Source organism: Lissotriton helveticus, chromosome 4_1 (genome assembly GCF_964261635.1).
Source record: "Lissotriton helveticus chromosome 4_1, aLisHel1.1, whole genome shotgun sequence".
NCBI classification, from domain to species: domain Eukaryota; kingdom Metazoa; phylum Chordata; class Amphibia; order Caudata; family Salamandridae; genus Lissotriton; species Lissotriton helveticus.
Window position 1 is genome coordinate 293417392 of NC_136063.1, and position 25135 is coordinate 293442526.

Sequence of the window (25135 nt, forward strand, 5' to 3'; positions counted from 1 at the left end):
ACAGGAGTATATGCCCTTTTAATGCCTTTTACATCACTATCTGCAGTAGTAAGTATGGTTGTGTGTGTTTGAGTAAATGTGCGTAATTTTTGTGTGTGCATCATCCCATTTCTAATGTGCCTGGGTATTTATGAAACTTCATTTTTTAGCTCGAGCCTGGGCAGGACATGCGCTTCTCTGCAAGGCATGCAGTATTCCAGTATGACCTTGAAGCTCCGCCCACCCCTTGCCCATATTTTTCATTGGCTTGTGTCATTGTCCTTTTAAATGCTGGCTTCCGATTCGTTCGATTGTTAGTCCTTCCTTAGTACCGCCTGGTCTTCATTTGTAACCTTCCATGTGGACTGACCCTTTTTAGGTCTCGGCCTAGCGTACACTGCGCAGCAGTGTCATGCAGCCGAGATTTTATGTTTACAGTATGGGGGCTTGAACCCGCCCCTCTTCTCCATTGGCTGGCTTCCTAAACGGAGGCCAGCCTTTGGAGGAGAGGGGCATCACTCCGTTCAAGCCCCCTCTTTTTCGGATTCGGGGGCGTGTTTTTTGCAGTTTTAACTCCGTGACGTCGCCCGTCACTCAACAGCAAAAACCACGCCCTGAATGCGAAAATGGTGGCGCTTTTCTGACACCATTTTTGCCCGACCGCCGCCAGAAGAAGTCTAGAAGCTACTGAGTCCGCCGGTGAGTGCTCGCTTTTCTTGCCTATCTTCCCTGATTGTGCCCGTGTTCTTGCCCCCCCCTCGTTGGTTGTGCTTGCTCTCCTGCTCCCCCATTGCTGGTTGTGCTTGCTCTCCTGCCCCCCCTCGTTGGTTGTGCTTGCTCTCCTGCCCCCCCTCGCCAGTTGTGCTTGCTCTCCTGCCCCCCCTCGCTTGTTGTGCTTGCTCTCTTGCCCCCCCCCTCGTTGGTTGTGGTTGCTCTCCTGCCCCCCCTCGTTGGTTGTGCTTGCTCTCCTGCCCCCCATCGCTGCTTGTGCTTGCTCTCCTGCCCCTGCCCCCTCGTTGGTTGTGCTTGCTCTCCTGCTCCCCTCGCTGGTTGTGCTTGCTCTCCTGCCCCCCCCTCGCTGGTAGTGCTTGCTCTCCTGCCCCCCTCGTTGCTTGTGCTTGCTCTCCTGCCCCCCCTCGTTGCTTGTGCTTGCTCTCCTGCCCCCCCTCAGTGGTTGTGCTTGCTCTTCTGCCCCCCCCTCGTTGGTTATGCTTGCTCTCCTGCCCCCCCCTTGTTGGTTGTGCTTGCTCTCCTGCCCCCCCGTTGGTTGTGCTTGCTGTCCTGCCCCCTCATTGGTTGTACTTGCTGTCCTGCTCCCTCGTTGCTTGTGCTTGCTGTCCTGCCCCCTCGTTGCTTGTGCTTGCTCTCCTGCCCCCCCTCGTTGGTTGTGCTTGCTCTCCTGCCCCCCCTCGTTGGTTGTGTATGCTCTCCTGCCCACCCCCCCTCGTTGGTTGTGCTTGCTCTCCTGCCCCTCCCCCTCGTTGGATGTGCTTGCTCTCCTGCCCCCCCCCCCTCGTTGCTTGTGCTTGCTCTCCTGGTGATGTCTGTCCCAATTTTATAGGTTTTATTTATTTAACAATGTCTTTATGTGGCATGTTTAAGTTGAAGATACTCAAGTATGTATGTAAGTAAGGCATATTTCTAGAGTGCTCATACGCCTTAGCTTCATGGTGTTGTAGTCACAGGATTAGTGATTGTTTTATGAGATCTTTGTAGTATTAAACTGTCCTAACCCTATGATTCTACTTTTTTGCTTTTATTTCCTTATTCTCCGGTTTTGTTACGTCATGAGAAAAGATTGTTTATGATCTCTTCTTCTTCATTGTGTTCTGTGCTACCCAAAGGGAGACTGCCACTTTCCAAAATCTTCTAGGCATTGTTCTCCCAGTGTTAATAGGCTCATCTTGTGGAGTTCCTATCTCATCATTTTTATATTTAAATACATTTATTTTCCTCTACGTGCCATGGGCAGAAATAGAGACTGTGGTTGTATTTTTCAGTTTAGTCCACATTGCTCTTAGTTACTGTTTTGAACTGCTGATCATTTTTCCTTTGGACAACAGTATCCACAATAATTGTTTTTGCTAGATCTAAGGCTGTTCTTTGCCATGTCTTTTGATACAGGTTTGTGTGACTTGGCGGACGTCTGTAATTTAGTCTTTCTGTCCTATTTGTCCCTTCTACTGCTTGGTCTATTTGCTTGTATTGTCTTCCAGTCTGTCTATTTTGATATTCTCCTTTTTAAGGAGTTTTACCTGGCAAAGTGAGGGACTGTCCTAAGATGGAAAGTAAAGCTTTCTTCGCCCATTGAGATTATTTATCGAATCGAATCACTGACTTATGTTTTTCTGGGGCTATTAAGCATGAAATTTGCGAATTTCACCTTCCAAGTATTGATCAGTTCTTCTCAGGTGGCCTTTTTTTGCTGTGTAACACAGTTTACAACATTGTATCTAATCACGCATGACAAACTGTTGCCCCCCCCCTCATTGGTTGTGCTTGCTCTCCTGCCCCCCCCCTCGTTGGTTGTGCTTGCTCTCCTGCCCCCCCTCGTTGGTTGTGCTTGCTCTTCTGCCATCCCCGTGCTTGTTGTCCTGCCCCCTCGTTGCTTGTGCTTGCTGTCCTGCCCCCTCGTTGCTTGTGCTTGGTGTCCTGCCCCCTCATTTCTTGTGCTTGCTCTCCTGCCCCCCCTGGTTGGTTGTGCTTGCTCTCCTGCCCCCCCTCGCTGGTTGTGCTGGCTCTCCTACTTGCTCTCCTGCCCCCTCATGTTGGTTGTGCTTGCTCTCCTGCCCCCCATCGTTGGTTGTGCTTGCTCTCCTTCCCCCCATCGCTGGTTGTGCTTGCTCTGCTGCCCCACCCCGTTGGTTGTGCTTGCTCTCCTGCCCCCCCCCCTCGTTGGTTGTGCTCGCTCTCCTGCCCCCCCTCGTTGGTTGTGCTTCCTCGCTCTCCTGCCCCCCCTCGTTGGTTGTACTTGCTCTCCTGTCCCCCCCCCACGTTGCTTGTGCTTGCTCTCCTGCCCCCCTTGTTGCTTGTGCTTGCTGTCCTGCCCCCTCGTTGCTTGTGCTTGCTCTCCTGCCCCCTAGTTGGTTGTGCTTGCTGTCCTGCCCCCTCGTTCGTTGTGCTTGCTCTCCTGCCCTGCTATTAGCATTGTAAATGACAATGCCATTTATTTATGTTTTAAAAACAAAAACATAAATAAAAATAATGTCATGAGCAATGCCAATAGCTCTAACTTTAAGAATGCAGAGACCATTGCATTGTAAATGCTTGTTACTTCTGTTGTTACATGGGATGTCTTATTTTATCTGTAAGCACTATTTTCTTTAATCCGTTTCTCGTACTGCAGGCACGACATGCTTTCCTGCAGTATTCAGCACACCATGCCATGTGCCCGTTCACTTTCCAAGAAGTCAGGGACAATGGCGGCCACTACATTGAAATGAAATAGGTCTTGCATTTACAGGAGTTTGAGCTATTGGCACTGTAAATTACAATGCATTTTATCTATGTGTTAATTATCAAAACAGAAATAAAAGGCATTTTCATTTACAATGCCAATACCTTAAACTCTCGCAAATGCAAGGCCTTTTGCATTGCAAATGCTTGTTTTTATTAATTAACAGATAATTATTCTTAAACCCTGCATAAAATTACAGGGTAAACTCCAATTGCAAATTCCAGTCTGTCCTCGCAATGAGATTTCAAGGTCAGTTTCTGCCCATGCCATACCTGCGCATGCGCTATTTGCCTATGGTCTATGCCCACGAATAGTCCTCATGTTGTGGCAGGTAGCACCTGGCGAGAATATGTTGGCAAATAGCCTGTAATTCTCACTGCAGTGAGAGTGATGCTCAAAGTTGGCAGACTGCACGGGACTTTTCGTTAGCCGACAGAACATTCTTGGCTCGTGAATAGCAGGATTGGCTTGCAAGTCCTAGTGACAAGTCGTCGTTACAGTAACGGAGGCCTGCAAGGGACAGCAGACCTTCATCAACGTACAAGCACCCTGACCCCCCCTCCCTCAGAGAGGGGGGTCACAAGGCCACAACAAGTGCCGCACTGCGATTCGGGAGAGCATACCACTTTTGAGAACCGTCTTCACAGACTATTATGTCTTATTTGCTAAAAAAAACCTCTTTTTCCAGGAAACAGTATTTTTACCAGTAAGTCAGTTTCAAAGCATCATAAAACCCATGCTGTGCTTTAAAACATGCCCGCTTTGATTCACCCTATGACCTCTATTTTGTAGTTCAAAAACTTTTTAGCTTAAAGAACAGTTGAGTGAGCTATTGCCTGTTTAACTATAAGCGCTATTATTATCTTTCCATTCAGAGTAAATGTAACAGATCATCTGAGCTAAATAAAAAATGGCAAATTAGATCAATTTTTAATCATATGATTTTCAGTATTTTCAAAAGAAACGTAACATCCATTGCTCTTTCAAGCTGAATTGCCAAACGTGTTTTTTTAGTACTCAGATTCAGCACCAAAGGCACTTACTAAACTAGGAGTAAAAAAGGCACTACGAGGGTCTTGAGAAATGTAATCGTTTCATAAAATGTTTTAGTTTTACAAGGTGTTACAAAATGGAAGGGGCTTCTCTAGTTCAAGAACCAAATATCGTCAGCGAATCAGTGCAACAGCACAAAGAAAAGATCTAATACACTTACGGATATTTTGATAATTTTGTTGAAAAGATGATCCTGTGCACCAATGAAGTCGAATACAAAATACTGTAAAAAACAAATTTACATGATTAGTGCTTTGTACAGTTACATTCTGAGTGATATCCAAGTGGACGGAGCTCCTCCCTGCAATGTTAAAATATGCCTTTTCGTTTCCACAGAAACTTAGGGCTATATGTAGGTAAATTGGATTTACAGATTCATAAATACCGAATTTTACCGATTCGGTATTTATGAATCGGTAAATCCAATGTAGGTAAAAATTCGGTAAAAAATACCGAATCGGTAGGATTCGGTATTTAGCGAATCGGTATTTACCGATTCGGTAATTGCCATTGATTCCTATGGGCCTTGAGGCCCATAGGAATCAATGGCAATTACCGAATCGGTAAATACCGACTCGGTAAAATTACCGAATTGTCAGGGGGGACAGGGTGTCACTTTGACACCCTGTTGCACCCCTGATTCTGGCTTGTGTGCCATGTGGCACACATACATGCCCTAAGGTATGTATGTGTGCCACATCGCACAGGTGTACATGCACAGATGTGCGTGCACAGATGTGCATGTACACAGGAATTCGTTATTTACCATGAAATAGTATTTCATGGTAAATAACGAATTCTTAAGGGCCTGTGGCACTGTATTCAGTGCCACCTATATCTAGATTTACCAATTCGGTAAATTTACCGATTCGGTATTTTACCGAATTTACCGAATCGTTAAAATTTGGGCCCCCTACATCTTAAAAACCAAATACCGGTCGGTAACGGCCGAAATCGGCCGTTACCGACCGGTATTTGGTGTCCTACATCGGGCCCTAAGTTTTGTCTGGAATTTTGCAGCGCCAAGAGGCTGTTCAACTTAAATCTGACTGCTTCAAAAGACCGTGAAACAAAATATTAACCCAGTTGTACCCAGTGTGCAAATAAATTCTTCTTAAATGAAAGAAAAGTATGAAGCTAATCTCAATTTCATGTTTTCAGAGAACACATTCACTACAGCGATGAAAGCGATATATGACAAGACATTGGACTGGTTATATTTTTTCACTTTTAATCATTTTCATTGGGTTTCTTAAACTTCTAATACAATTAAAACATTGTAGGTCTGCATACCCACCTCAAAAGATAGAAAATAGAAACAAGAAAGTAAGAAGGCCCCCCCCAAGATCCCCTGTTTGTGTTCCCCCTCTTAACCCAAAACTCACAATTTCTCCATCTCTGCCCCATGTTTCTTTCCACTAGCTCGGCTTACTTTTCTCAATTATGAGCCAAAATCAAGGCTCTGTCTCAGGATACGGTGTCCCTGTCACATGAACTTTATCAATTAAGTCTTGTAGATTTATTACCTCCAGAAGGCCTCGCATCCTCAGTGTTTATGGGCAGCTGAGACCTGGTCAGTATATGCCAAATTGTTAAATTGTCAATTTCATTTGGGAGCAAATGGGGATGTCGAGTTTAGAGTTTAAAGAATTGTAATTTAAAACTCTCTTTAATGGTATAGTCAAATTCTAAGTCACAGTTCTGAAAATGCCACTATTAGAAAGTTATATAGAAAGTTATATAGGAAAAACAGTGGTTCCTGTGGAATGATATACTATGAGGTTATGATACATAAGCACAATCGTAATATAGAGGGTTAGATAATGGCAGAGCGCGAAGGAACTACTAACATACAAATTCCAAATGCCGTCGACAAACAGAAAAGCAAGCCATTTTCCCAGCACATATCATTGTATATAGCTGCTGTTGACATGGAATTATTTTGATAATGGTCGACTTGTACAAACTGTGGAAACCTTGTATATAATATTCACATTGTCACTAAGGTATAGGTTCCCTTTGTCACTTGGGACACTATGCACAAATGTTGTTTTGATGTATAATGTTTACTCCTAACTTTATTGTTTAAAAATCCATAAAATCCATAAAATATACTACACTGGAATCGGTGTGTTAGTAGTTCCTTCGCGCTCTGCCATTATCTAACCCTCTATATTACGATTGTGCTTATGTATCATAACCTTATAGTATATCATTCCACAGGCACCACTGTTTTTCCTATATAACTATTACCCTGGTTCCTTAGTGAGTAGGGTTCACCTATTTCTCTTGAACTATTAGAAAGCTGCATAATCTTGTTCTACCCATTTGGTGTCACTAGCCTGTATCCAAGGTCACATGACTAGGTGTAGCTGGCAGTTGGTCTTTGAATATTGCTCCCAGAAAGTGAAACAAAGAGGCAATAGTTGTTGGCAGGCTGGGCCATCTCTGAATTGATGAGGGGGAGGCGCCTACCACAGTTGCACACCATAAAGCCTCTGCGTGAGCACACTTAGAAAGGATTTGACACTAGTCTTTTGTGCCCTCAGTTAAGCTGGGTCCTGGGCAGGGAGGCAGGAAATTCCAAGCACCTTGTGTGGAAGCTACTGGAAACTCCTCCTATTTCATAGTGGGCACCAGGTATGAATATTGGATCCTCAGACCCAGCTCTTCGGTACACCTCTGGACCTGTGTAAAACTCAGAAGGACTGCTGTTCTGCTGCCCTGTTGTCTGAGTGAGGAGGATTGGGCCTGCAATCTCAATCCAGGACCACTAGAGTGTCTCCAAGGGACTAGTTGTCTGGCTTCCTCATCAGTGCCTCGGGGACAGAAAAGCCTCCAAGCACCTTGTACCCAGCACCTGGCCTCTATCTGCGTTAGTCTTGCCACCAAGTGGTGACACCCCAGTCCTGGATACTTTGAAGTGGGCCTGAAGGTGCTCTGCCAACCCAATCTGTGGTCCCAGCAGAACCAATGCAACATGACACATCGCCTTGCATCGGAAGTGCTGCAGGGTGATGCACGATGCAGGACCCTACAGTAACATGGAACCTCAGCTGCATGACACCTTCAGCTGCGCAACACACCCTCAATGCAGGACCTAACATCGCTGCCCCGCAGCTCCTCTGACCTGCTCCTGCATGATACATCCTTAACATAATTCCTCGCAGCTGCTGCTGAGTGATGCATCCTCAACGCGGGATCTCTCAACGCTCCACAGCCTGTATTTAAAGTACTTGGTTCAGCTGCCTAATCTGGTCCCTGTATCCGGCCCATGATCCATCATGGTCAGCTCAACTTGTCACTCAGATAACCACATTTGGTGCTTCATGCTTTTAAACACTGTTTTAATTGAAATCTTTAAAATTGCATATCTTCGGTTCAACTGATTGAGTTTTTGTCATTTTGGTCATAATTACTATTTGAATTGCTGCATAAATACTTTATACATTGCCTCTAAGTTAAGCCTGCTGCTTTGGGCCAATCTACCAGAAGGTTAAGCACAGGTTAAATTATTTTAGGTTTGCTTGTGTTTCACCCTGACAAGAATTGTGGTTTTTGTTTGAGTACGGTTTCAACCACCTTAGCCAGTAACCCAATTCCCAACAATAATGATTTTGCAAGTCATCAAAGAGTTTTATGACCATATAGAGGAATGAGCCGACGGCTGAGTTCATTCGCAAGGTCATAGAACTCAAAGGTGACTTGCAATATCATTATATTGTACAACCAGGGTGCTTTATTGCTTATAATACATGGCCACACCATCAACTTTCCCACAAACGAGAAAATCCTTGATGTTCTTTCATATGAAAGAGATAGCTTGTTTGCAAACATGAAGAATACAATTAGAGTGAGCCCTGAGTAGAGTAGCTAGAGCAAAATTAAACATACTAAAAAAGCAATTAGATATTTATTACAAAAAGATATTAAAATCAGTTTAACGCAAGTCAGACTTAAAAAAAACCAACTGTTGCTCGGAATGTGTAGAAACACATAGGGAGATTCTATGTTTTCTGCATTTACCTAAGTTGTGCAACAAACAAACTTATTGCCATAAATATCCGCTTTCTGCTCATTACTATTCATTTACAAAAATAGAGTAAAAGGAGGAAAAGCCATGTTTCATTTTTTGTTTTTTTAAACTAAATTGCAGCATTAATTATGCTCCATGTCCTGCCTTTCACCTTGGCTGCTGGCTGTGGAAGCAGGCATTGTGTCATCAGAACTCCACTGTATAAGTTACTGAGATAAGCAGCTATGTCATTTCTTTGTTACAGGCGACTAGGTGCATCGCACGTTGCTTGTAATAATGAAATTACAGACAGGTTTTATTTATTTATTTTATTTTATTTATTTAAATTTGTTAGGCGCTCAGCTACCCAAAGAGGGTTTCCCGGCGCCATAGCGTAGAGCAGAAACCAGAACAGTGAGCAGGAGTTATTGGTCAAAGAGCCAGGTCTTAAGGGTTTTGCGGAAGTGGGTGTAGTTAGTTTCATTTCAGATAATAGAAGGCAAGGTATTCCAGCGGGAAGGACCCAAGTAGGAAAAGGATCTCCCATCCATTCTGGAAAGTTTAATCCTGGCTATCACAAAGTTACCCTTGGTTACAGATCTTAATTGGCGGGGTGGAACATAAGGACAGACATTTATACAGGGATTGCGGGATCCCAGGTATTACAAGTATATAGCTTTCTATGCCCTTTTCATTTCCTGGTCAGAGACATTCCATTATGTTCAGGCACAGTGATTCATACTTGATTGAACATATATGATTTCAGAGAAATATGTATTCAATTATTTTCAAACACAAAGAACTTTGCCGCTTGTGTTGCAAAAGTAAGCAATCCTTGGTCATTTGCTGAAGAGAGTCCAAGATGTGCCCAAAGATGTTGTCAATGGTTACCCTCACCAATTTAACAATAGTAGCATCGGTTTACCAAGGCCTCTTGTAAGCAAATGCAAGATTGCATACACAGTGTGTACCTCATTATAGAACGGTGTATTCGTTCCTTCCTTCACTGTCGTTTGCTTCTTTTCATCGCCAATCTCGATGATCACGATTGGATCAATGTTTTCTCCTACCAGCTGCCGGGCTTCGATAATTGTTATTGCAATCTGAAAATCAAAGAAGAACATAAAACTAGATGTCAACCACTGTTGCATAAGGAAACATCAGATTCACTTTTGTAGATACAAAATCCTATTCACTCCTGCAGTTTGTATCGCAGTTTCATGTGACTGTGGGCTCCCCGTTGGAGGCAGCTTGCCCTCTGATTATTCATGCTGAATGTATGGGTAGAGGAGTTGGTCTAACAGCTAGGGCGGTCGTCCTCGAATCTGGGAAACTAGGTTCGGGTCACAGCAATGAGGCTAAATATCCTGTGATTCTAGGCAAATCACTTAATCTCCCCGTGCCTAACAAAAATGAATGTGTCCTCATGTAACACAACTGGTGCTATGTAAAGCGCTCTGATACCCGATTCCGGTCAAGTTCGCGCTATATAAAGCTCCGTAAAATAAATAAAATTAAAAAATATATTATAGCAGATACAGATGGAGTCACATCATTTAAAGCTTACAATTCAATGATCTGCACCAGGACACACCTTTAAGAGTGCTTGCCAGGCACAGACCTGGTCATTGTGCCCTATTACATATAGTGGACCGGCCCCCAGACCACCTACAAACTTCTACCTTCCCTAGGGGCGGTGTATCACTGAAAGGTGGACTGACTGCTTGTTTTAAGCAGTCAGTCTGTCCTTTAGAGTGCAAGCGGCAAAACAGCCTGTTTTTTAAAGGGGTTCAGAGATCCACCTAGGCGGGTACAGTGAGTGACTGCACTGAGCTGCAGGAGGATGTCTTGGGGGACCAAAGGGATTCCTGCACCGCCCTGTTAAGGGTCGTCCTCGGCAGAGCACAGTGATGGTGCACCACCTCTTTGTGGTCAGTGCACCACTCCCCTGACAGCTCATTGGCCCCAGTGTCTGCATATAAATATGTGTTCCATCATTTGATGTGGCCATGTCCCATGCAAATGAGCGATCACCGCCCCCCGCTGAGTTCGCCAGTGCTACATACGTGCCAGTGTGATCTGCATTCAAGAAGGGACTGGGCAAGTGGGTGCACTGTAAAATATCCCAATGGCATCGAAAGCAGGCGCACACGTCTGTTGCACCCCCGTGGCACTTTGTGTATGTTTAACTTTTTAATTTTTTTGTTTGCTTGATGCATGGCTCCAATAATATTTAAAACAACACTTTGAATAATATACATTTGTTTCAGTTATTTTTCTGTTTATTAGTGAGATTTCTCCTGGTAATAAAGCATAATTTGTCCCTAAGCAGCCGACCAATAATTATATATAGGGAGCTGTCTTTTGAGTTTTTTCAACCCTGACTCAAAGTTGTTCATCTGTCTTCATTAAAATAATGTACGAGCATTAAATTGTGTTTTAGATCCTTGCAATTAAAATTATAGAAAGCATATTTGTTTAGGAACAATGCAGGGGCCTGCTTCTGCAGCGCTGGCTCCTTCTCTCATACAGAACACAAGGGTCAGATGTACTGACGCTTTTTAAAAATTGCAAACCCACTGATTTGCAAATTCAGTGGGTGTGTGACAGCAAATTTCGTTTTTGTTATGTACAAAACCCAGTTTAGGAGTCTGACAATTTGCCCAAACTCCTAAAATGGCAGTTGCCCACCACAACGAATCGAAATTTGGAAGAGCGTTCCTTCCAAATTGTGATTCGGTATGGTATGTGCAAATGACTTGTCGCCGCAATTCCAGTTGTAGACCATTGATCTGTTTATGGCCTTCTCAAAAGAGGTGATTACTGATTCGCAAATGGGAAAGGGTCTCCAGGAGACTCTTTTTCCTTTGGAAATCGTGTTGGCAGCCTCTGGGATAATCCTGGACCTGTGTTGGCTCTCCACGATATTTTCCAAAATGAGAAACCTTTATTTTCCAGAGCAGGAACAGCAGTTCCTTTGAGGAACTCGGGCTGAATTTAAAAAAAATAAAAGTTTCCCACACAGAGATGGTGGTCTGCTGTTCCTTGCAGACCACCACCCCGGTTTATTTAGCCAATCACATAGGGTTGCAAATTGCAACCACTTGCAAATGGACTCTTAAAAAAGGTGTCCCTCTGTGTGTTGTTTTACAATGAAATTAGTATTAGGGCTGATAATTAGCTCAAGAAATTGTGTCGGTGATGTTATGTGGTCAAATAATAAACATGGGCAAAAGGGAGAAAACCTCAGGGAATGCCCTTTAATTCAACTGAACTAACATAGATGCCCTAAGTAACAGAAGGGAAAGAAAAAGAAAATTGATGTTATCGTGCCTTTCAAACTGTGTTAGGAAAATTCCAAATTGGAGCATTTGCCAGGGAATATGTTTATTAAAGGACAAAAGCTCCTCCCCCCTCCAGTCCTGTTATGCCACATCGGGCCATTCCTCACAGTAGTGTGCTAGGACACCAGAGTCGGCTTCACCTCTGGCTAGCCAGAGGAGCTCTTAGGGATGGTATGTGAGGTGGGTAAGGCACGGACTGTGGACGGCGGCGAGGAGGCACCGACAACGGGAGTGTAGGCGGGGGGGGGGACGGATAAAGGGAGGGAGGGGGGTAAAGAAGGAGAACCTCGTTAAAAAATATAGTGCTCACAGTCTAAATAACACATACCATGTAACAATCGAAGTAAAGTGGCCAGTCACCATGGGAGGTGACAAATGAAGAGGAGGTGGTCCTAAGGAGGGAGGAGGGATGGACAAGTCTATTGATGAATCAGAAGCCATCATTTAGGACAGACAATGACACAAGTCAATGACAACTATTGGCGGAGAGTGGGTGGGGCTTCTATTCACTACTCCACCACAAGTCTCGCAGAGCAGGGCGTGCGCCCTGGCTCAGGCTCGACCTAAAAACAATGGCACTGACACGCATGGAGATGTTTCTCTGACTATTAGGGCATGAAAGTTCCAGGCAAAGACACTGTCATCCTGCCACAAAGAAGACAGGGTTACAGTCACCCGACCCAATAGTGATAGATGGACCACTAGGTCAAGGGTTTTCACTGACAAAGCCAGCTGTTGACACACAGCCAAAATTCTGTAGTTCACCCACCTGAAAATAAGATGGGGAATCACAAGTTTGGCAGGGTGGGATAACTGTCATTTGGCTATTCGCCGCTATTGTTAAGCTCTAATGAACCCCAAAATTATTATGTCAGATGGAGTAAAGAAAAACAGAGAAAGGAAACAGTTGAAATAAACACTGGTTCCATAAAAAATCCGGTGTCTTGCATGAATATTGAAATCTAAAACACTTGAATCATGTGGGAGACCTGCAAGAGACTGAGTTAAGGAGGAATTGTTTCCGCAAGACATTTATTGCTCACAACAATCCACATGGTGCATAAATGACATAATATTTTGCAGGAGTGAAACCTCCTGAAATTAGCATTCCATTAAATTCACAAACAATGCAAGATTTTGCAGCCTTATGCAAAACTTCATCCTGGCCCACAGGTGGGGTGGGCATTAAAAGAACTATTACAGAATGCGCATATTGAACAAATATTTATGATTATTATCCAGCCATCCAGTAGAGAGGAAGGTTAAAGTAAAATATCAGTGGTATAATTATAGGCTACAAAAATATTGACTCACAGTATAGAGATAGCTAGTTGCTCTTATATTTCTGTTGCAAGAGATTAGGCTTATTGTGAAAGTTATAGGGTTGCATCTTGAAGAGCTGTTCAACCTTTTGTCCTTCTATGGTTAATTTGATTCTCCATGAAAATATTTTCCTGGTAGAGAAACCCCTTCCCCTGTGTTCATTTTCATTCCAAGTCTTGAAACCATATTATAAAAAGTTTTTGGAGCGATTTACAAATGTGTCTAAGGTGGAAATGCCCATGCAAACTTTTTGTGAATTCAAGTATGTAACACAAGCCCCTGTAGCCTCTCGGCCCTCTGCCCCCCCTCCCCCCCAACCATTCAAAAGTAGACCCAGGCAGCACAAGGCTAGTGAATATCTGTGAAAAGTAGGATACTCTGGGCCCCTCAACACATTCTGCAGAGTGCCCCCACTATTTTGTGTTATGCCACTGTGTGAATGCCTACAAAGTACTAACTCCAGGAAATTTCCAAGGACATCCATACTTTCCATGAGGCTCCCCTTTCCCACCTCTAACACCACATTTTCAAAGGAGGAAAGTCCTCAATGGCAGCTGGTATCCTCAAGTTTGATACATGGGTGTAAATCCCAAAAGAGCCTAATTATGTTTAAATACTTTATAAATAAACAGGATTTGGTGAGCTACACTCGAGGTGCTTTTCATGCACCTAAATTGAAACCTATTCATTATCTGAACCCTTTGTGCACTCAGATGAAGCTGGCACCAGGGCAGGTTTCAATGTTTCAGGTACAAAATAGCACATCCACAAATGCCAATCCATGTGGCCCATAAAAGTACCATAATATGAACCCCAGAAATAAAATCTATACTATGCAAAGCAGAAGCCATCAGCCAACATAGCAGAATATCTTCCTAACTTTCTCAGATCAGTGAATGAGGGTGAATACTGCCATCTTTTGCAATAACTACCCAACTGGCGGATGTAGTGATGTGCTGACTGGTGCTTAAATAAAAAGGATGGTGATTGGCAGGTTGAAAACGCTGCACTTTTCTATGGCATTCAGTGCCATAAAAAAGTGAGATGGTTTCCCTGTTAAGAGCGAGAAGCCAATTCGCACAAGACCGCGGATCGAAAGAAGATTTGATCTTCAGAAATATTGGTTGCACAGGATGTATCTCTGAGGAAAAATACTGAGCTATTTAAGATAAGGAAGCCCGAGACACCAGCAGATGTGCAGATCATAGCATGAAGGCTATGTTTGAGCGACTTTGCAACTAATTACAATTGATTTTTCTATCACCGCAAGAAAAGTGCCGCGTGGCAGCCGTTTAATGGTGGAAAATTAGGAATGTTCCCGTGGAAGCAGTTCTCATCAACAGACGTTACTGATCTCGTTACAGCTCAAGTGAGAGAAAAATCAATTGAACACATCGTGATATCTTCATCCGAGCAGTGCCATCACTTGGCGAAGGCCTGCTAGCGGCTGCAATTGGCACAAGGTAAAGTGATGTGAATAATACACCTGTAGCAGAGTGCCCTGGTGCCTGATCATGGAATGCTACATTATTCACAACTGGGAACTTTTCATCCTTTCTCCATCAGATTGCATTAATGTATTTTTTTCAGTAATAATTTTTCACTATTCATGAAGGCTTCGAGGCACTATGTAAATAAAAAGAAATCAATATAGATATGATTAAACATTTAAGAAAAGTGATTGGGATTGATTGTGTTGCACAATCCTTTAGAGCTCAAGAGCAAAAGTGCAGTCCAGACTTTGGGTGATAAGTATTTCTGGGTGAATCTATACTGAAGGTGGAACCCAGCTTTCAACTGCAACCTCTGATAGGGAGTAGCGTCCTAAAATGCAGCCGCTGCAGGTAAAAGTGGTGGGGCCGGCTGGGGGCGGGGGGATTTTGAGAGACGACCACAAGGTAAAATTAAATAAATGATTAATTTTCCCCTGTGGTCGTCTCTCGAAATCCCTCCAGCAGCAGGGTCGGACTGGGAACCAAAACGATTAGGAAAAGGGGGTGGTGATGAACAGCCTCGGGCCGACGAGGCTGAAATGCCAGAAACCGGTCCCCGGTAGCTTGTCTCCTTTCTGGTGAAGAATTGGCTTGGTAGTTTGGTCTGCCCTGTTCCCATGATGCACTGGGCCAGGGACAGACTAATTTGCATATAGCCAGGTTCTGAGCTGGGATGGGGCAGTGAGCTAAATAACGGTGATGGATCAAGCCCTGATCTTTGGACTGGGTAAGAGTGGTCTGCTTAATTCAGACACTCTGTTCATCACCACCCCCTTTTCTGAATCGGGAACCAAAACCGGCCCTGGCAAAGTGCTCGGCTGCCCCCTGCTCCTCCCCACCCCGGGGGAAAGAGGGGAGGGTTGGGGGTGCCGCGGAGCTCTTTGCCAGGGCCGGTTTTTGGCTGATTTTGTTACAGGCCGATTTGCAGCTATGCTCCAAAAACGGCCCTGAAACAAAATCGGCGCCCAGCAGCCCAAAACCGGCCCCCACTCGTGCGACGCACCGGGGGATTTCCCGGTGCCCTCTACGGCCAGTCCGGGCCTGTCCAGCAGGCCCCTCGCCCCACCCTCTTACCTGCAGCGGCCGCGGCTGCTAACATGCTCATCTTTCGCCGCAACCCTCTGATTGCCGAAGAGCTTGTTTAGAACTAAGACAGGATTGGCATCGACATGTCTGCCCAGTATAGGTTCAGATACCTTGTCCAGGAATGGGCAGTATCAATGCAGTCAGGATGGTCCTTCTGCACTAGCTGCAGCCATGCTCGAGTTCAGTGCATGTACTGATGGGGCGACACTACTGGCGGGTGGCCTAGAATTCTCAGATGTGATATTGTTTCTTCATTAAATACAGTTAATGTCATGGGTAGTCTATCGACACACATCTTAATTCTGTTTTTACAACATGTGTGCAGGACTGCAATGGCCATTAATGTGAGCTGCTTTACTCTACATAAAAAAATAAGCAGTGGCAAAGTCAACATGTCAGCACTTTTGATTTTGTCAATGCTTATATTATCAGAAATTTGGAAAACCTTTATTTTTGAGGAGCTGCCAGGCTCTTGCAAATACCTGGTACTCTTACTAAGCAGAATGACAACACTCATACACAATGTCTTTTGCCATTAGTGCAGCAAAGTGTGTAAGTTTAGGATTAGCTAGGACCATCCACACAAAGCCGAAAAATGACAAAAGCTTTTACCACTCCAGGCACAGTATAACAGCTTTGAATTTGTAAAAAACATCCACGCCAACCTGAAATGAAAAAAGATTGCAGGGTCTCATGGAAGGCAACAGAGACAGAGTAGGCCGGTAAAATAAGAACCCCCAACAACGGTCAAGCAAATAATGATACAATCAAATGAAAAAATCATCTCCGTCAGTGGGAAAGTGTGAAATGAATCTGAAAGGGGACTGATTAAAAAGACATGGGACCTGTCCCTACCCCAAATGATGACTTTTTAAAACTCAGAAGTGAAATCGCTTAATTCCTTCGATGAATAATGACTCAAGGTTTTCTTTGAAAAGAACGAAATGGCAGGCAAAGATGAGAGAAAAATAAACAGAGGTCTACACAACAGACCAACCTTCTTGCCATGCTTACAGCAGTTACCCCTTGAGGTAGCAAATTTCGAATACGCATTAATGATTGTGTGGATGCTCTATAAAATAACAGACCACACATATTTCCCGAACATAACAAAAATAAGAGAGAGATGCAATGAAGGAACTGGAGAAAGATCAGTCTATTGCAATCAAAGTAGCAGACAAGGGCAGGGCCGTGGTCATACTACCCAGTCAAATGTACCATGGTGAATGACTCAGGTCATTCAACGATGACAGGTACTACAAGCGACTGAGGTAGGACCCTGCTAAAGACATGATGGAGAAGATCTCACTTCTAGTAGAGGCAGGGAAGGAAAAGAGGTGGATCACGACAAAGGAAGCAGAATTCCTTATCAAAAAAGACCCACTACCATTATATTTTTACATACTGCCCAAGATACACAAATAAGCCCCCCCCCCCCCCAAGATGCCCTGTTGTTTCAGGGATTGGGTAGGCATTAGAGCCACTATCGCAGTTTTGTGACATCTAACTACACCCTCTAGTAAGTGAAATTACCTCATACTAAAAAGACACAAAACATGTCCTGAATGTACTAAAGGAACTAGTTCAACCCAGAAAAGGATATGTGATCACTTTAGACATATAGTCACTATATATGAACATCCCTCATGAGTCTACCCATGAGGTAATTAAGAATATACTAAGCAGACAAAACATGACACTCCCAGAGTTCATACTAGACCTCGTACACATGGTACTAACACAAAATGTTACAGCCTATCATGGCAGGAGGCTGGCCTGCGGCCTGGCCTTGCGGCCAACCCTCTGCAGGCAGCCAACTCTCAGAGCACGTCTGGGGGATTGGCTGCAGGGCCTCGGCTGCAAGTGACCAACCCTACACCACGCACGACCTTCTGCAACACAAAAATCTCAAAAGTAAGCCTATTGGTTTTATCGACATGCAGATTTGTCATATCTGTGCTCGGCCCCCTTAGCCTTCTTGTTATTTTTGTCCCTGGGGTATGGCATCCCCAAGGCCCAACAAACACTCAGGGATGCGCAACCCCTCCCCATTTATAATAATTTGGTCTGGGGGATGAGGCCCCCAGGGCCCATTTCTGGCTCAGGCAGGGAGCAGCATGACCCTCTACTTAAATTACCATTTATTAGCAATAATAGTTAACACTCCATTCATGTATGTCGATATGACTCCAGGCCCATCCTGGAGGTCAAATTTTGTTACAGGGAAACACAAATAGACATTTTGTTTTAAAAAGCTGCATGATCACAGCTGATTTAAAAAAATAAAATGTTATTTTGACCCCAGACTGGCAGGGTATTCCTGCTCTGCAGCTTTATATTTATATTTTTTGTTACATTCAGGACAGAAGAGTAAGACCCCGAGTCCTATAATGACTTCCTTGAGAATGTTTCTTCAATTGCAGGCAGCCAATCACAGCACTTGCTCCAGTGGGGGCGTGTCTCCCATGGAAGCAAATTGGCCGAAGGAGAAAAAAGCCCCACTGGGACAATCAGACTGTTTCATTTCTAAAAAATTGGGTTCAAGGGACTCTTGCTAGACTCCCTTCAAGCTAACTATCTAGATATACAATTTTTTTGAACTGTAATATCTCAAAAACTATTGAAGAGATTTTTACCAAATCACAAAAAGCACGCTTTCTGAATCAAACCCTCCTTTTTCTCGGCCCCTTGATGGATCACCCAGAAATGTTACATGTACAAATTAGGCAAAAAAAGAATACTTTTTGGGAGAGTTAAGCGAAGATATGTCAAGTGGTGCCGAAGTTTTTAGCAAAACAAAAGAAGCATTTACTATGGAAAAGCTGCCCTAACTATACCTACCCACTAGGGACCGTTGATGGGAAATATATACATATTATATATATATATATATATATAAACATATTTTGCAACAACACTCCTTTTCCAAGCACGAAAAGAATTCCAGCCTCACCAACAAGCTCGTATTTTGTCAATTGTATTTATTTCGGCAAAAGAAACAGACGCGTTTCGACCTGCAGGTCAAAACGCGTCTGCTTCTTTTGCCGAAATAAATACAATTGACAAAATAAGAGCTTATTGGTAAGGCTGGAATTCTTTTCATGTTTGGAAAAGGAGTGTTGTTGCAATATTGAGCGGTGGCCACAGCTGAACCAGCCCTGACTCGTGAGGTGAGGCAACCTCACCACGCGCTTTCATTTGAAATATATATATATATATTATATATATATAATAGATAGATAGATAGATAGATAGATAGATAGATAGATAGATAGATAGATAGATAGATAGATAGATAGATAGATAGATAGATAGATAGAAGGAGTTTAGGAGGACTGCAATAATAACCAGGAGAAAGTATGTAGAGAAGATCATGTAATGAGGTTTGAACACTGCAACACTCTTGCACCAGGCCAGGTTGAGTGGCAAAAATACCCTTCTGAGATTGTACAACCACAGAGAATGGTACCCTACCACGGAAAGTGAGCATGCAAGTACAGAAATTCCATGCATTGAAAACTAAGCTGTACATTAGAAGGAGTTTGATCAGACCTGTAGTTGCTTGTTGTCTTTAAACTAGTTTATTTTACTCTCATGGGAGTAAAGAAGCACAAGTTACTGTGTGCAGTTTTGTCAGAAATACCCTAATGCAGAGGTCTCCTAACTGGGGAGCAGTCCCCCCTGGGGGTGCCTTAATTGATCCCATGGAGGGCAACCAGGCACTGAAGAGAAGCTTCATACTGATATCAGTGCTTTGCTTTAAGTGAAAAGAAATGAGTGTTAGAGTGAGCCACTCTGTAATGGGCCATCACCAAATGTTTTTTGTCATTCATATCCTGTCTGGGAGTAGTTGTCAAAGAGGGTGAGACTCAAAAAATAATCCTCCAACCTCTTCCCAATTTCTGATAAAGAATCACATTGTGGATACGTTTAGAACCGGCTGACCTGAGTAGGATGTTTGTCAATCATGTATTTAATTGTATTTTTAAGAGGGATAACAGAATTTAACTACAATATTTAAATACGTTTAGACAAATTTATACATTGCCAATTTTATAAAATAATTGTGAAAAAATATTTTCATTATGGGGGCCCGATGATTTTTTATTTACAACAGGGGTGTGGGGGTGCAGCATTAAAAAGTTAGAAGCCCACTGCCCTAACGTGCTGCACGGCACATAATGTCTTTACAATAGACAGGATTTCCAGCCACGCATAACAACTAATCTGTGTTAGCGTGCATTACTATAATTGACAAGGAAAATAATTCATCCTCCAAAAGTATGGCAATCTTGCCTTGTCAAACTAGCCTGGCTGATGAGAGATGATGCCTCGAAACCGGTCGCAGGATGCTTGTTTCTAGTACGGGGAGTACCTGGCCTGTCAGTTTAGCCTAGACTGTTCCCATGGGGAACAGGGTCAAGACTGATTTGCATATGGCTGAGTCTTAACTGGAATGGCATGGAGAGAAAAACATTTATCAATGTAGGCCCAGATCTCTGTACTGGGGTGAATGTTTGACATTGTGCAGCATTCTGTCCATCAATTGTTATTTTTGCATTTATCACCTCGAGTGGGACATGTATGCCGAGACGAGGGTCCTGTGCTCTAAATGCCATTGAAGTCAAGCTAGCCTGGCTGATGAGGGGTGATGCCCCAAAACAGGTCCCTGAATGCTTTTTTCCAGTCCAGGGAGGACCTGGCCTGGCAATTCGGGCAGGACTGTTCCCACAGGGAACAGGGTCAAGACTGATTTGCATATGGCTGAGTCTAAATTGGAATGGCATGGGGAGCAACAAAAACGTTGGATTTAGGCCCAGGTCTCTGTACTGGGTTGAATGTTTGACTTTGTGCAGCATTCTGCCCATCAATTGTTCTTTTTGCACTTTTAAAGAAAGTTAGACATGCTTGTCAGCAGAATTTTTTATTGTACCCTAGACTCTGTCCCCGGACGTTATCACGGTAACTGAAAAGAAAAGTCAAGAAACGGCCAGTCCTGGTTGTCCCAGCCTTTCTAACAACACATCCATCAACCTCAGAACAGCTCCTATTCTGTAATTCAGAGAATATTTGAGGGTCCACCTCTTCAATTAGCACAATAGAAGATCTCTGCAACCTGCTAACTGTAACCAATCTTGATTCATGTCTCTTAGCATACACCCATTGTTCAGTGGTCTGTTGTCCCGGTAAGATTTGTGTTTTACAAAAATAAGTATACATACAAGGCCCAGCAAACTAACATACACATTTAACAAATGGGACAGCATCACAAACGTAAGGTGGCTGCAGTCCTTGCTTATCCAGGGCTAGCGGCCACCACTATTGTCCTGTAGGGCTGCCCAAAAATGCTGTGGACCCAAAGCAGAGATGCCAAAAATGGACTTGGTCGAAGGCATAGATGCACATAAGAAATGATGACAACCTAGTGGGTTCTAACTTGGAGGAATAGGTTGATCTATTGAAAAGTAACAATGTCTGCTACGTCCTTCAGTTGAAGCGCAGAAACCCGTATTCAACAGGGCATGTGAAAAATAACAAGAGACCAGATCTAATCCCTCTCCTGCTATGCTGGTTGCAAACTCAGGCTTCTCTGACTCTGTTGTTAAACTGGCTGCAGATCTCCAATGTATAGCAGGCAGCGTTAACTTGTCTCTTTGCTTCTCTTTCAGGCCACCAACCACAACAGATTCCACGCTACCAGGGCAGTTTAAAAATCTGTCCCTGTTCCTCTTTTAATGAGAAGCAGCTCACCACATTTTTCTTTTCCATTTACTGAGTACAGAGTCATACAGTGGCTTCTTGGGTGGGTCCTTCCTACATATCCATAGGAGAGAACTTAAAAGTGCATTTGCGCTTAACTTACTTGATAATTTTGAATCCTTGCTTCTCCATCTAATATCTTCGGTACTAGTTTTGATCTGGTAGAAAACAAGAGAACATTTATAATTGAAAACAAGCACATATGCAAAAGGTACATGAACCATGCAAGGTCACCATTTCGAAAAATATCAACGAAGATATTGTACTTGCGAGGCAACTCAACTACTAATAAGTCTGTAATCTTTTCATTTATTTTGTGATCAGGATTATGATATATCAGAAGAGATTGCAGCTCCTACATGGAAAGTTTTCTGTAAACCTATCAATATCCTAATATAGCATTTTTGTAATTCCTTGGGTAGCACTAAATGTGTACTGATTAATACATTTCTACCTTATTAGTATGGTACAGTTCTATAGAAATGTAACCTTGATGAAATGTGAAGGAAAACAAAAAACTACATTTTCACTGGGATAGAAAAGGCCCCCACCAGTCCATCAATCTGCAAGATCCTAATGAATCTAAAAGGATCGAATCTGGAACAACTGGGACAGTGTCCTCTCCACACCAGTGTGATCCACAGTCCATACGCTCAGGCTGCCTGGCCTACTTCGGGGCACTATTCAGACTGGATCATGAAAGTGATCTGTTGGCGCTTGAAGGAGACATGCATTCATTCATTCATGCATTCTTCATCAACAATGAAAATAATAACTGCAATATTGCAAAAAATATTGTTGGCGAGATTCAACAAAAGTACTTGGCAAGGAAAAATATCTGCCTAGTAGGCTGTTGAGCACATTAAGCAACAAAGAAGAGTAAGCTCTGCATCTTGTCATAAGATAGAGGCATAATATATAATACTAATAACTTGGTTTTAATCAGCATTTCATAGTACACTGTGTACTGTTTTCAAGTGCTGTAAGTAATATTATTAATTATTCCCCATTCTAATGGTTCGCAGTCTTCTGATCTCGGAAGGACAGATGGCTGAGTTGCCCTTGCTGGGATTTCAAATCGTGCCCTGCAGACCACAGCAGATCCATTGGTGAGCATTTACCACGTAAACTAGCTTCACAATGTTTGTGCGTGGTGGACAACAGTTAACGTGTGCCATGGAGCTGTGGTACGGGGAGGTTAATTTCAGCCATTACTATAAGAAAACATAGGGCCCGATTACGATATTGGGTGGACCGCCACCGACAGGCTGTCGGTGGTGGTCCGCCTGACATACAGGCCATATGTCCAACCACCGCATTTGGATGCAGGCGGTCAGACCGCAGAGGTCAAGGGGACAGACCACTGCCTCCGACAAGATCTATGATCCCGTCAGGGCAGCGGCTGGAATCGTATCTCTTCCATTGTGGCGGAGTCTACGCAGGCACTGCCGTAGGGATCACAATATCCATTTCATGGCGGTCCTACTGCCATGAAAAGTTAGATGGAAATGGAATTTGGGGGCCCAAAGCAGAGCCCCCCTCCCCAGTGGGCCACTGTAAAGTGGCCCTGGGCTGCACATGTAGTGCCCCCACGCACATCCACGCACCACGGAATCCTAAAGTAAAATGTAGACAAAGAGCTGCATTACTAATTTAAGATGTCTATTCGGTACAAGCCTGTTTCAGGAGCAGAAAGCAAAAAGGTAGACTGGAAACCCTGAAGATAGAAAAATAAATCAAAAAAATGAAAGAAACAGCTTAAGTCCGTGGCAGCTGAATAAAGTAGAGGGTAATACAAACAAATAATTTAATCATTAAAGAAAACAACATTAAAAGAATCCTAAATTCAAGAGTTGACAGTAGCTGGGTTCCTAGCGATAATTGTGTTGCAAAAAATGTTTTACTCCTTAAATTAGGTTATTATGCATTTTCATGTAATACTGGTGGTAAATGCAGAAGGTTTTAAGGGACAGTCTAACTTGTGAGAAAAACTATGTGAGGTAAAGTTTTGCTTGGCTAGTTTTAGGAGCCAACCTTACGAAATGTCCAGTTATCCTGTTATATATGGTTTATATTGTAAGCAGGTACTGGGATATATTCTTTAATGCATCTAGTGAACTGGTTTGGAAAAAGTCAAGTTGATTCCAGTTGATTCTTGGTGAAGCTTTAGGTACTAATAGTGTCTCTTAGATTTAGTTTATACTTCAGTTTACAGTAGAATCCACTTGTTTTTTTGGCTTCATGTCTATAATTGCACGTGTTACAGCTGGGTACAATGGAAGCCTTTGTAACCGCAAAAGTAGGTTTTTAAGAAGAATAACAACAGCGTGGAGGCGGCCCAGGGCTCAGCTGACAAAAAGCACATGCTGTGATCAGAGTTCACAAGAAAGAGATACACACAATCTTTCTGTGTGAAAACATTGACTAACAAATACATACTTCCACAATAAAGACCGTGTAAAAGATCTGCATACATCTTCAATCCCATCCAAATTTACTGAGCACCGACTGTATTTCTGGGCTAAATCATTGTTCTTACTCCAGGCCCAGCATGTCTGTGGGCGAGAACTTGGGGGCATATTACAAACAAGTAGCGATAATTATCGCTAAATAGGCTTAGCGACGATTATTTTTATCGCTGCCTATCGCTGAATATGTTAACGGAGAAAACATGCTATTAGCAACGTTTTTCTCCATTGTGCTAAAATATCCAGCGATAGCGGCGAAATGCGTGAATATCGCTGAGAATACAGCGATATTCACGCATTAGCGACAAAATGCTCTTAGCCATGTTACCCACCTCCCCTTGGATAACATGGCTAAGAACTGGTCTGAGCAGGCGTTGGTTTTTGGCGATAGTGGGAATATTTCCATCGCCACGCCTGCCTTGCTAATAGACGATAGCGACGTTAGCGACTGCTTTCAGTCGCTAACAGGTTGGGTATGCCCACCTTGCATGTCATAGCGATAAATATCGCTGACATGCAAAGCAGGCTCCAAACCGCTCGCTATCGCCTAAAAGCTGTCGCTAACATTAGTTAGCGACAGCTTGCTAATAGAGCGATAGAATTATCGCTGCTTAGCGTCCGAAAACGGCCGCTAAACCGGCGATAATTGCCTATCACCACCCTTGGTAATATGCCCCCTAATTCGGGTTTTGTGGGTTGAGGTGTTTGTATGGCCTTTTCTTTCGAAGCTCACACTTTTGTTGCCTATAATTTTGCTATGTTTAATTTCATTGTCAGTGCAGTGGTGTTGCAGTAGAAAGCAGTGAGTACATTGCTCTGGTTTCGTTTTCGAGTCAGACTCTCCAGAATGTAAAACGTCAAATAAGCTTCAATGGCAGTGACATGTGAAGGGGTGGGTCATACATTCACAGTCACATAAAATGGCATTACCTTTTCCTTGAAGCCGCACTGGAAATCAATCCACTGGAGGATGAAATGTCACCAAAAATACTCTCTGTACTTGCACTGATGCCTTCTTGTCCACTGGAACCTTCATGGAGGCTGTCGGTGTCATCATGTTCACCTGAAATATAGTGTTAACATGAGGCACAGTTATACCAATGGCATGTACTACCCCAAATGGCTTACATCACACATGCTGCAACATTAGACACGTA

General features: G+C 43.4%; 1 protein-coding gene across 1 annotated transcript in view; it reads right to left on the reverse strand.

Moving 5' to 3' along the window:
* The window catches only part of FER1L6 (fer-1 like family member 6), a 777028-nt gene that overhangs the window by 371280 nt on the left and 380613 nt on the right, over nt 1-25135 (reverse strand). Inside the window, exons 3-6 of the mRNA XM_078686795.1 lie at nt 24909-25041; nt 21614-21668; nt 9476-9607; nt 4650-4712 (exon numbers count right to left, since the gene is read on the reverse strand). Of these exons, the coding sequence (XP_078542921.1) occupies nt 4650-4712; nt 9476-9607; nt 21614-21668; nt 24909-25041 (383 nt within the window). The remainder of the gene's footprint in view (nt 1-4649; nt 4713-9475; nt 9608-21613; nt 21669-24908; nt 25042-25135) is intronic.